At 36.3% G+C, this 13,674-nt stretch overlaps 2 protein-coding genes across 3 annotated transcripts in view; one reads left to right on the top strand and one right to left on the bottom strand.

Annotated features, from left to right (window-relative positions):
• Window positions 1-10,489, bottom strand: part of Cdep (Chondrocyte-derived ezrin-like domain containing protein) — a 61,124-nt gene extending 50,635 nt beyond the window's left edge. Inside the window, exons 1-4 of one of the 2 annotated variants that reach the window (XM_089249830.1) lie at window positions 9,872-10,489; window positions 5,282-5,496; window positions 3,391-3,495; window positions 2,283-2,407 (exon numbers count right to left, since the gene is read on the bottom strand). In XM_089249830.1, coding sequence (XP_089105956.1) covers window positions 2,283-2,407; window positions 3,391-3,495; window positions 5,282-5,440 — 389 coding nt within the window. In that variant the 5' untranslated portion in view covers window positions 5,441-5,496; window positions 9,872-10,489. The remainder of the gene's footprint in view (window positions 1-2,282; window positions 2,408-3,390; window positions 3,496-5,281; window positions 5,497-9,871) is intronic. The other variant, XM_089249829.1, reaches the window with a different exon arrangement.
• Window positions 10,490-11,587: 1,098 nt separating this feature from the next.
• LOC149069525 (histone-lysine N-methyltransferase set-1-like) lies at window positions 11,588-12,705 on the top strand. Its single transcript, XM_089249533.1, has one exon. The coding sequence runs from the start codon at window positions 11,758-11,760 to the stop codon at window positions 12,703-12,705; it is 948 nt and encodes a 315-aa protein (XP_089105659.1). The 5' UTR covers window positions 11,588-11,757.
• Window positions 12,706-13,674: the final 969 nt, after the last annotated feature.

Genomic DNA, 13,674 nt, shown 5'->3' with positions numbered 1-13,674 from the left:
GTCTAAATATACATTTTTGGTGAATGTTAAACTATGTATTTGATCAATAAAATTTGACCATGATTATAAGTAAGGGAAAAATTGTTCACACACAAACACACCCACTTCTGTGTAATTACATCTGAACCTTGAGTTGTATGCAAAACTGCAGCAAGAAAATTGTTTGTGGTAAAATAAATGAATTTGGAGATAATGAAAATTCTGAGAGATCAGAATGGTGCCTGAATTTTTTTTTTCTCCAAATTTTTCAGACCCCGCAGAAAATGTAACCAAAAGTGTCCTGATAAGTCGAAAATAAAACCTTTCAGCTCTGTAACCAGAACCACAGTTTTTTTTTATAATCGAACCCAAACTTTCAGGAGCTAAAGTCTCATGCTTCTCTTCTTTTTAAATTCCTCACTGTTAAAGAATATCCCTACTTCATTAAATTAAATTCTGAAATATTTTTAAAGGAGCAGTGATAATTAAAAAATGATCTGGCTAAGAGGAGGAGATAAGTCATTCTGAGGATTCATTACTCTGGAGGTGTTTTCCACTTGTGCAAATTAGCCATTTTTGGGAACTTAAAACTACAGAATAACTTGAATTATCATTAAACATAAATGTCAATAACATTATTATACATTAATATCACTTTATACAAGAAACCTGTCATGTATAGCAACAGACCTACAGAATGCCTTCACCTGGCTGACGATTTTAACAGGCAAATTTTCTGGGTCGGGCTTATATTATGAGCATCTTGAAAAATCAAGCTAAGGCTTATTTTCTGCTTAGGTGTTATTTTCACATAAGAAAAACTATACTTTTTGTTCTGTTTCAATTGAAGATGTTCGTTGCCGATATTCAATTCAAGAATCCCACAGTTATTTTCTTTTCATTATGAGATAATTTTTGTCTCTTGATATTTCAGTTATGAAATTCTGATGTACCTGTATAAAACTTATAAAAAAGTATTGCAAAAACATGTAAATATTTTTTGAATGAAAATTCAGTTTACATACATTGGTTTACTTCTTCACAGATGCTTCAATTTATTTATACAAGGATTGTGTGTGTGTGTGTGTGTGTGTGTGTGTGTGTGTGAAAAATTATTGTGTATTATAAATAAATTTCTGTAGGTATGCTTATCACATACATCTGGTATACTTTTTAAACTAAGGTCCATGGTTACAATTTTCTGTTTGCGATTTCTTGTAAAATATTTTAATATGTGGATCTCATACCTAAATGCCTACATAAAAAGGTAGAAGAAATATAAAAAAGGGTGTTTGTGATTCCAAGAAATTATTTATTATCACATTCTTGTTCCTAAAAAATCATATTCTAAACACTGCACTATGCAGCAATTTTTGGAATACAAATACTAAGCTCAAACTAAAATTTTAACCTGAAAGTAACACATTTTCTTCGAAAACAAACAATATTCCCTAAAAAACCCATTTTCCCCAAAAAACCCAGCCCTGGGGGGAAAATGGGTATCTACCTGGGGAGCAAATTTGACAACCCTGGAAACCTGTAGCTTTGTGTTTTAAATAAATAAATAAATCAGAGTAAGGAAAATACACAGGCATATGTGATTTGATGCAGGACATTATAGTCCAAACAAGCACCTAAAATAGAAATAGCTAATATTTCAACCTATATAAATGAATACCAGATGAAGCAACCCAGAAAACAGTACTGATTTTTTTTTTTTAAGCTAAAAATCAATGCTTGCCACTCGATATTGTCAATGGAATTAATGCTGCATGCTCTAATACTGGGAAAATTATTCATTCAAAATAAAAGTATTCTCAACCCTTAAAGTGCTGAAATATAGATGAACTTCTCCATAAGCACAAGAGAAAAATTTTGCTTCTTCTAACTCAAAATTATGAACCATTGATAAACGATTCAGACACCTAAGCTAACCATCTAAGAGTGGTGGGAGTGATTTGAGGGATAAGGACATTTTTTTTTTGGCTTTAAATACCAGGACTTCAAAGTTTGAAAATTATTAGTGGATATATATCACCAACCTCATTAAAATAGCCCATAGCAAATACATGGTTATGGGCATCTTTTTCTCAGCCACCTCGTTGAGCATTTTGCCTGTTGTGGCATTGCATTTGTATACTAAGAAACTGGATGAACTTGGCTTCTAAGTCAGGCTGACATCAAATATAAAATTTACCAATAATTTTGTTAAGAAAGACTTTAGCAAGATGCAATGAATAGGGTGGAATGTGTAAAAAAAACAGTAACTTAAAAGTGAGATTTGGCTGGAAAATATATATTACCTTGTGTACTCTTCCTCTAGCTGGGCAGGATCAGGAGTATAAAATTTGACACAGAAATTCATCACAGGATTCACCATGGACAAACCCATTTGACGACACATCGGCTTTTCATAATCCAACCAAAACTGTGCAAACACAAATAAAATACCATTAATAAATCATTTAAAGCATTATGACAAATGAATGATTCGTGATCATGATTTTTATTACCTAAAATTATGAGCAAGTAAATTAAAAAATTTTATATACCAAAATACAAGCATACATGCCAACAACTTGGGAGTAAGCCTCTCTGCAGAGGCAATATTCTTCAACAAGAGTGCCCCACGTCTGCAATTTCTTCATTTGATGACTATTTTAAAAACTCAAACCAATTTTATTTTTTCAACTTGACCATAATGGCCATTTGTCCAGCTCTGACAAACATTTAAATTAACCTCTTGTTTAAGTTTGGGCCTGTTCGAATATTCCTCACAAAACCAATGAAAGTTTTTCGATTTTTTGGAAAACAAGATGCTACCTATTATTACTACATCATCATTGACATTCTGCTTTCTTCGTAGAAGCTTATCTATGAAAATATTATAAAAAAACTTAAATGATTAAACTTCTGCTCATGCTTGTTTTTTTTTCAAGTCAGCAATTAAAATGTTTCCGTTTATAAGGGCCCACCAGGAGATTCAACTTGCAGATGTGCGGACAGCCAAACAAAGCAAACCTTTACAATGACTATCAACAACAAGGTTGCTTCACTACATTTCCAATTCAGTTTGATATCCATTCCTTGATTATAGAATTTAGAGAAATCTCCAATCAAAAACACAAGTACTTTTTTTAAAAAAAACATCAGTAGTTTTTTGCAATTCTCTGTAATTCTGTATTTTTTGGTAGAAATCTGTGGAAACCATATAGACATTCAGTTGTAGTTGAAAAATATGTAAAAGGAAAAACAAAAATTCTCTACAAATATTGATTAAAAAACTTAACAAAACTATATAAAAATTTAATCAGTATCAGCCACTGTATTCCTGGTCAATACATTCACTTTCTGTTCAAAGAATGGTCGAGTTATCATTAGAATCCTTGAAAAAATAAAAATGACACTTACTTTTGTTCCAGTGGCATCCACATATTCAAGACCAAAGTAATCTGTCTCCAACAAATTTAACAGCTTGCAAACTTGATCAAACAAAACTTTCCCCAAAGCCTTGAACTACGAGAGAATTGTGTAAACACACACATGGGCAACTATATACAATCATTAGAATTCGACAAATTGTTGACTGCTCAAAAATAAGATTTTCTCATCACAATACTTCATTATCATTGAATTTGGTGCAAATACAAACATAATGCAACATTCATAAATGATAACACTGATCAACAAAAAACAAATTCAAATTGAACTGCCAAGGAAATTTTAACGGTTTTAGGGAATATTGGGATTGCTGATATCAAAACTGGCATTGGTTTTGCTGAATTGGTTCTAGTTTTTGAGATAATATATACTCTAAACACTTCAATGTGGTCTACAGCCACTAATTTCTGCATCAAATTTTTACTTTTATTTTTTATTATCCATTTTATTCACTATACAGGGTGAACGTGACCCAATCTGCAAAATGAATATAAGCCTAAGTGAAATATAAAACACCCTAACCAACCCTCTCTTATCTAAAATTTTTGAGTTATGGTGGAATAATGGATTACGGAAGTAAAATGTGTGGTCTGAAAAAGCCTCAATTTGTGAAGTTTCTGAAAGACCTATATGGAAACTAAGTACATATTTGGAAAGAGTAAAACAAATTCTATAGGATGAACACCATTTCCATTAAAATACATAGATTTATTGACAAGCTACAAGTGCTGAAAGATTGGCAAAGTTCAAAATCAAATTGTCTCCAAATTCTGTAACTGCAGATTCCGCAAACATTTGTCTGGCTGTATTTATCAAATTTACTTAAAACTTGTCCATTGCAACAGCTTTCAAAAGAGCCTACAATAAGCCATATTGGTATTATAGTTTAAGAAAGATTTATCTTTTTGTTTGCAGCACATCACTGAAATGAGCGTTTGTAGAAGTAATTTTAATAGATATTGGTGATAATTCAATTTTGCACTTCACCAATCTTTCAGCACTTGCAGCTCGCCATTAAATTCAGATATTCTGATAGAGATGGGTGTTGCCTTAAAGGATTTCTTCTGTAAAATCAATTGTTACCAAAATCTGCAACCACCAATTCCAAATTTTTAATGAACACCAACTTCAACACACAAAAAATAATCCATAATTCCACCAAAACTCAAAAGCAGTTTGAGATACAAGGGGGTTGGTTATGGTGTTTTATGTTCCACTTGGGCTCATCTATCGGCCCCTTTCATTTGGCAGATTAGGTCATGTTCGCCATGTATTATTACATTTATACCAGGGCTGGACAAATCGAAGAAAATCTTTGCAGCAGAACAATTTTTTTGGCATAAAAAAAATTTTTAAACAAAAGGTCCAAAATAATGCTTCTTTTTCAGGGCCTTTTTCATGTTGGCAGATATGCTGCTATGAATTCCAGACATTCTTTGTTGCTCTCAGACTGCAATTTAATAACTACACAAAGAAAGTTTTAGGCACCAATATCAATGTTTTAATCATCATGGTGACCCGGTACCTGGGATTTGTTCAGCCCTGATTCATTGGCAGTTTATTATTGGTTTACATTTCACACAGTTTCAATGATTTGTATACTATTGGAATGTATTACTATTGTAATTTAACTATTACTTTATCTCAAAAACTAGAGCCAATCTAACAAAACCAATGCCAGATTTGGATTCAGCACTGCAAAATCACCTTAAAATCACTAAAATATCTTTGGCAATGAAACCCAGTATTGAGCAGTGTAATTCTTCAACCATGCAGCCAAACATTTTTAAAGACTTCTCCGATATAAAAAAATGTAGCTAAATTGATTAATGTTTCCCCACACACATGCATATAAAAATACCTGAATATTGAAATTCACGATTGAGTCATCAAGAAAGTGCACTTGCACAGCCAGACGCTTGCCCAAGCTCCGGCCGTCGGGTGAAGAAGGTGCAGGACACATGCCGCTCGGTGTACTGTATGAATGGGGCAAGGAAACCCCTGCACCATAAGAAGACATAACAATTTGATCAGCTCATCTGGGCATTCTCTCTCCTACTGCCTACGGTGCTGTCCCTGTAATTAGGCATATCAAAAGCATGATTTCATTCATTGCTGCAATAACATGCTAGACTTCACATACTTATTATTGGATCAAATTCTGATTGGCTACCCAATTACTTAACCTGTGCAAACTAGCCTTAGCAAAATAAAGACCAGGAACTTAGCAAATGAATGCCAGGGAAAAATAATGTTTACAAATGTGCCTAAGACGATTCAATCCTTTGACTCAAAATAACACTTTTTCTCTATTCGCATTTGGTGTTGTATAAAAGATAACTCACTTGGCTGGTTTTTTCCTCGCCAATTGGCAGTTGTCCCAATAGCCAATCAGAAACCAGAAATAGTGACAAGATGACTGCTATATTGTTAACCTGCAGAAAGTTTCCCCCCTCACCAACCACCATATTCAAGGTTAGAGCACCAAACCTCTCTGCAAGATGTGTGGGGGGAACCTCTCAACTCTTAGTGTGCTCCCATCATCCAAGGATGATCAGCACAGCAGCATGCTCAATCATCTGTGGATGTGATTACAATTTTTTTCTTTTCAAGATGAATTTTTTTAAATGGCTTATTAAATTACGTAATAGATGGGGTGGACACACATACATATATTCTATATATTTTTTAGTTTCTTTTATTATAAATTATTTCTATATTTTCTGTCAGGTTTGCTTGTATTACTTTGAACGGGTGCACATTGTTCAGCAGTGGTGGAGTCCTCGCCTACCCCAATCACAGTTGTGTCTGTGATTGTGGTTTTGCATCTGGATTTTCTTTATGACCACACCTTTTTTTCCTGATTATATTCAATTTCCAAGTCTGAGTTTGATTGCTATCTATTTAAATCAACTAGAAGAAAAAGGTAATTTATTTTATTCTGCCACACCTAAGTGCAGCTTTTCTCTGACTATTTCAGCAGCCTAGAAGTTGACCTTACTGTTCAAAGCCAAGAATAAATCGTAGTTCCTGACTAAAATCATACAGAGAAAGTGACTGTGGTGCAACCAAAACTATCAATGTTTTTCCTTCACAAGGAGGCTGTTGCAGAGAGATGAGTTACTCTCACACTTGCTCTGCAGCATTCCGCAGAGGAATATGGATGAGGTGCATGTCTGGTTCAGTAGTAGTAGTAGTTGGCCCGAGTAAAATATTTCTTTGCGGTGCTCAATTGTGTTCAATGAAGCATAGTGGTCCTTTCCACTAAGCTTATAATGTGATGATAAAGAAGTCTCTTCTCGCTAATCAGTACTAAAAAATATGGTGAGCAATACCTATGCACTACCAAACCACACACACAAACCTCATCCATATTCCTCAATGAAACTTCTAATGAATTAGTACATGTTTGAATGTGTGTGTCCGTATTGTTAAACCTAACGTGAAGTTTGTTTCTGTATGATGTTTGCTATAGTGCTGCCATCTATTTTTAAAACTATAAGTGAAGTGTAATGATTGACGATTTGTATCGTTGCAGGCCTGTTGTTCTCTGTGGCACATGGACAGAAATACTCCATCTTTGGTGCTGGATCATCAAAGATGGAGCAGCCACTGTTCTAATGTAGGCCTATACATGAACTGACATCATGCCCATCGGTGATCATCATCGTTGCCCCCCCCTCCCAAGACTTACAAGTCTATCTCCGCCTATGCCACGACAAGACTTTTTAATGGGGAGATTGGCTTACATTCGCACCTTGAAGTTGGGAGCCACAGAAAACCCAACTTCTGCTGACCACCACTGTGAAGACGGTCTCCGTCTAAACCTGGGTCCTCGTAATGCTGGTCCATCACTATGACCACAGCAGCGGCTCCGCTACACATTATACCAGGTACATTAATAGCTACTATACATTATACTGGCTATATTAATAGTCACTACACATCACGTCGGTTATATTAATAGTCCACTTACTAGAGATGGCTAGAGCTACTAGAGATGGTCAGCTACTATTCAGCATTTTTGCCAAATATTTGATTTGCCAAATAATGCTTTAAGTATTCGACCGAATATCTGTAAATCTAAGAACAAGAAAGATTTTAAAATTATATTAATTATAATTTTTCATATGAATTAAAAATTTACTGATTGCATTTCACTGTGTGTGATGTATGTATCCCTTTCTGCGAAAATAGTTATGTCAGGATGAATTACTTGGATACCTAAAATATGAAACTGAAAATAGAATCCTACTGCATTTGCACAAGCTCACTAACTGAATAATGTACCTAGACAAGAAACATTGGCATTTTCTTAATTAGATATAAAATTGGTAACAAGTGTGGAAAAATAAATTGATTCTATGTGTATTAAAATACAATATATCTTTGTTGAATTTGATTGTCAATATCATGACAATAAAAATCGTTCATTTACCAGGTTTTTTTTAATATATTTAAATAAATTGCATAATTAAAATTCATTTTCATTCATTTGAAATTACCAATAGTTTTATCTTCAATTAAAAACACCAATTTTATAAATAATTACGATGAATTTTAAGACAGTTGATATTCGGCTGCCGAATATTCTATCAAAACATTTGTCGAATATTCGGTATTCGACCAAATCACTATCCGTCCCATCCCTACTCATAACACTGTAGCACTGTAGGCCTACTTCTTGACCCGAGTTTATTCCCCCAGACATACTTATATTTTTAAAAACTTGATTTTAGAGCCTACAATGCTGCTCCGTTTATGTTAGTTTTTGTTTCTGTAAACCCAATCTCACAGGAACTGACTGTAAAAATAATTAAATGACTTTCAAATGTATCAACTGATCGATAACATTTTCTAACAATATTTGCTTGCAAAAATTTGCAGCTAATTCGTAGATGCAATATTTACAATGAACAATTTTTTTAATGTTTCTTTTCCGACTGTGGTACTTATGCAAATGCGCTGGGTGCGTGGTTTAAGCTACGTACGCATTTTTTGATGCGAAAGACAATCGTAGAATGCGAAAGTAGTAGTAGCCACTTTCGCAAAAATGTGTGCAGGAGGTACGAAGCAAGTAGAAATCCAACCATCAGTCATTACATTAGCATTGTAGCATTTTACTAAAGCTTCCACCCCCCCCCTCCCTTTTTCGCTTTTTTGCAAAAGGAATTTTTTATTCAGCTTAAACCCTGGCTAGGTGGGTGAAGAGATATGGTAAATACTTCACATTGTTTTAAGTAATTTGGACATTGTTAAAGCCATGTTTTCACCTTATGATTCAAAGATTCCGTAAAATAATTTTTGCCATCACTGCAGAGATCATTTTTTTTCTTACCCTGCAATACCCCTAGGAAAGAGACTTTCCTGGATGTTACATCAAGAACCACTTTGGAACGAAAATTATAAATTAACCCATTGTTTTTGCATTATTATAAACTGAATATTATCTTGTATATATACCTTTGGGATACCGAAGTGATAAAACAGAAGAATGAGCATGTTATATAATACATATCAGCTATTTTCCAACATTTCCGAGGGTGAACTAGACCCCCTCTCTGGTATCACTTGAGTGATATGTCACAGGTCCCCTAAGTGATCTTGAAGTATGCTGTGGGTCCTCTCTAAGTGATCAGGAAATGTGCACAGGCCACCCGAGTGATCTGAATATGTGCTGCTGGCTGCTTGAGTAGCCTGCCATGGGTCAGTTAAGCGATCCTAACTGAGTGGTCTACAAATGTGTTGCAGGCCGCTCAAGTGATCTTGAACAACATCGAGGGCCATTCAAGTAAGGGCTACTATGTAAATATACGAGGGTCACTTCAGTGATCTGGGAATGTGCTACAGACCCTCTTAAGTGGTGTCAAACTGCACTGTGTAGTCTCTTCAGTAATGTGTAAATGTGCTGCGGTTCCCTTAAGTGACTTGGAAATATGCCACTTAATCCAATTTTACAAAATTAGGTATGAGATTGCAGGGCCACATCAGCGGACTCAAGGCCCATGGAATGAGCATATGCTCTACTGTGTATCAAAGCGGTTCTTTCAGCATCTCGCATAAATGAATAAAATCTCCACTGCAAGTATCCAGTTTTAAAAAAAAAAAAGATAGCGGCCGGACTAACAATTTCAGATTGTTATTTATTAACATCAAAGAGACATCTTAAATTGGAGATATTAAGATAAATTTCCCCACAATAAATTTGGAGATCTGCCAAGAAAAACAAAGTTACGAAACAGAAACTTCAAATTTTCCGAATTATATTCGTTTTCATAATTAAAGCTTGCGGAAACTCTAACATGAACACAGAGTTCAAGTAATTGATATAGGGACTTAAATTTTAAAAGAAACATAGATTAATAATTCATTGAACTTGATATATTTTTTTTTCGAGGACAATATAATAAACGAGATAGAACCAATATAAAAAAAGTAATAATAAACTCACTTCTAGGAATGGAAAGACGATCCGAAATGCTGCCAAATAAACATTGTCCAATCTGACAACAATGATAATGAAAGAACGTAATAACAGCTCATCGCTCGTAACAATTAATTGTTAGGGGAAATTTCTGTTATATATTGTTGTTTAAAAGAAGAATCCTTATGATGATGATCGTCAGCAGATGAGGATCATGATGATGATCGGTCATCAAATGATGTGAAACGGAGAGGGGGGGAAAGAAAAAAAAATCCCTTCCCTACTACTGTAGCATCATTTGGATGAGCGTCAGCGAATCAGCAGCGGCGGCGGCATTCGGCTCTTGTACGTACCTCTCTCTCTCTCTCTCCCCCCACCCTCTCACTTATACGACACCACTGGCAAGATAGATGGGACGGCTATACGCCATTCACAGCATCTTCTCTCTCGCTGAATTTATAATGCATAACATCACGTAGTTGCGGATGTAACGGAAGATTCAATTTTTCGATATAGGATGCGTCTTGAAATGGGGAGAGAAATTCGTTTCGATATCTCCCGGGAGCGAATATTTGTATATAGTATCTCCGAGGGGGGTGGTGAATAGTAAATCGAAGAGCCTCTTGTATTCAATAAGATGGCGTCGTGGTTTGACTTGACTTGTGTGTGTGTGTCAGCTAGTTGCTTAAAAAGTAATGAAAATAGGAGTTTCATATGATTTTGGCGAATGGCGTCATCATGATGCCTGAAAAGCGTGCTGGCATTATGATGCCGGTATTTAATAAAATACTTTTATACATTCAACATACAAAATATATGAAATATATAATGCACATTAAATAAAACTAACACATTGCATGCCAACTGTTCACACAATTTTTTCTAAATTTTTGCTGACAGTGAAAGATCACGACATACTCAGATAAGGGGCTCCTTGACACCCTAGGCTGACTTATCCATTATCTTTAAGTAAAATTTTATGTCAGTATTATCAATATAACCAGTTATCGCTGCTCCTTTATATCATGTTTATTTTCAATGATTATACGAAACTCATCTGAACAAAAATCTGGTTTTCCCCCCCTTCCCTTGAAGATGGAGGACGAAGAGTCCTCCCGGTTATATAAGAGCTTTAACTCATATGGGAAAAAAACGATGAAAAGAAATGTCTCGTGTTGATATGCAAATGATAAAAGGTGAAATGTGATTAGAGTCCAACAATTTCGCCACCAGCGGCTCAAAATGCTTTCTTTGCTGCCCTATAAAACAGTGGTTGCATAGGTAACACACGTGGTGAAGGGGGGATTCGATCACTTCGTGAAGTTAGCAGTACAAGAAAGAGATACTCGTTATGAAGAAAAACTGCCTGACCTTTTTTTTTATTGGTCAGAGACGCTAGCAGGCCCGTAACTAGATTGGGGCATTCGAGACGAATATGGCACCACAAAAAATGTACATTTATTTTTCGTAATAATAACCCTTTCAAGGGGGCCTTAAGAAAAAGTTTGCCCCAGAGTCCCGAAAAGGCACTGTACCACCTGGTTTTTGTCAACTGGCGGGGGGGGGGGGGTAAAGACATGGCTTAACCATACATTGCCGTCTTCATACGTTAAAACTGTAGATCACAGATCCATTGAAAAACTATAACATGAAAATCTGATCCATAAAGTATATGTCTGACGTCATCAGAAAGACTGTTATTGTTCTCAAGGGTTGGTTGATTCTCAGTGGCAACAGGCGGAATGTGAAATGTTTACAGCCGTCCTAATAGCTTCTGGCATGTGCAGACGATGGGAAAAGTAGGTTCCCTATTAAAACACTGGATTGTCTTATGACAATAATATTCTCGGTCCTAGTTGAGATGACGAAGGACGCTTTGATGGCCGTGATGCTTTGAGCGATGCTCAACGAAGATGGTGAGGAAAAAGGTTACGAAAGATGCCAGAGAAAGACGACGGCGAAGGAAAGGCGCTCCGAAGAATCACCGAGACGTCCAGGGAGAAAGAGCATTCATCTTCTGGACAAAAGATAATGGAAACGACCAGACACCGCCATCGCACGGCCTTAACTTCATGGAATTTTCTGTGAGGTCTCCCAATGTATCAGCAACTCTGCCGGCGTCCGATTCACGGAGCCTGCCATCATGCCTGAATCAAACCAACAGGCATCATGGTCTAGCCGTTTTACATGCCGCCGTCAAAAGAATCGGGTGCGGGACGATACACTCTTCGAAGGAGCAAGATTCGATTTTCCACGGCAGTATGAAATGCCAAGAGAAATTGCAGCTCGCTCGAACTACATATGATTTTCATAATACGAATGGAAATGGTGGCAACCATCTCATAACAGCTTATTTTGGCCATCGCAGAAGCTCCAGGAAGACTGCGAAAGCTATGCTGCTCGAGAAACAGAAGCTAATCGAAGATGCTGTCCTCTCTGCTTCAGAAGAAGGCTTCGAAGTGAGAACAACCAAAGAAAAGGGTAGAGGTGTTTACACAAAGAAGGCTCTCAAAAGAGGGGAGTTTGTCCTAGAATATGCTGGAGAGCTTGTCGACTCGGACGAAGCCAGAAGAAGGGAACTTGGGTATGCTGTCAAAAACAACATAGGTTGTTACATGTACTATTTCAAATACCTGGACAAACAATATTGCATTGATGCGACTGAAGAATGTCCTCGATTAGGCCGCCTAGTTAATCACAGCAAGAAATGCAATCTAAAAACTCAGATATTTGTGATCCATGATGAACCTCACCTTGTACTTATCGCGTGTCGAGACATAGCCGCAGGCGAAGAACTGTTGTATGACTATGGAGACAGAAGTAAATTGTCTTTGCATTATCATCCTTGGTTGGCGATGTGACACACTCTATTTGTTCTTTTTTTTGTATGTTATTTAGGTTTGTTCATTTGTGCTGTTGTTCGTAGAAGTTGCATGTCATTTTGTTGAAAACACTTGGTTTTCTTGCTTAAAGATGAAAATGTATGCATTTAATGTGTTCATTTTGTCTAAAAAGTTCTTCTACTGATGTTAATACAGTTTGGGCTATCTCGACAGTTTCTTGGATCTCCCATCCTAACTTGAGCAATTCACTGGGAGACCCCTAGAAGTCTGGCACAATTTTATTTAATTGCTATGTAACATCAGATGTCCCCTCATGCATCAAGAAGCTGATAGGTTGCACCCATGTAAGCCAATGCCACGAATACAGACACAAGCATTGATACATGAAGGACCAGACACACCCTGCTTCCCATCTCAGAGAGAAATATTGAAGCTTTCCCAAAGGTTGGATGTATCTGGAAATTTATTAGTAAGAATCTCAAGTATACAACTCGCAGAGAGTGTGATGTACATTGAACAGTCTGAATCAGGGCTGGACAAGTCATAGGCTGCCATGGTGACTAGAAAATAAAAAATGGTATTGGCACCTAAAATTTTCCAAACGTGGTTGCTAAATTGAAGTCTGAGGACGACACAAAATTTTTCCTAATTTCATTATGCTGCATCTTTTTACATGGGAAAAGTAGAAGAAAAATTATTTAGGACATTTTTTTCTTGTGCAAAATACCATGCTTGGCTCCTAAGAAATTGGGGTGGTGCCTAAATATATATTGTTACGAAAGGTAGAATTTAAAAAGGCTTGGTTAACGCATGCAAGGTTCACGTGGCATGCGATGGTGATAATAGAAGAATGAGATTCCAAATGGACTCAAGTAGTAGAATTCGAAGGGAGAAGACGTTCGGAAGGCTGCTCTTGTTTAGCGATAGTTTTAGCAGTTCATGTAAATAAAGGCGAGTATTTGTTCTCAAATCCTCGTTCGTGTGATT

Source organism: Pholcus phalangioides, unplaced genomic scaffold, assembly GCF_987345545.1.
Source record: "Pholcus phalangioides strain wild (caught in Gottingen) unplaced genomic scaffold, Ppha-v1.0 ptg000022l_1, whole genome shotgun sequence".
In the NCBI taxonomy this organism is placed as follows: Eukaryota; Metazoa; Arthropoda; class Arachnida; order Araneae; family Pholcidae; genus Pholcus; species Pholcus phalangioides.
This window is presented reverse-complemented; position numbering and strand designations above follow the sequence as displayed.

Excerpts from the sequence above, each read along its gene's own strand:
- LOC149069525 (XM_089249533.1), top strand. The coding sequence starts at position 11,758 with ATGGTGAGGAAAAAGGTTACGAAAGATGCCAGAGAAAGACGACGGCGA.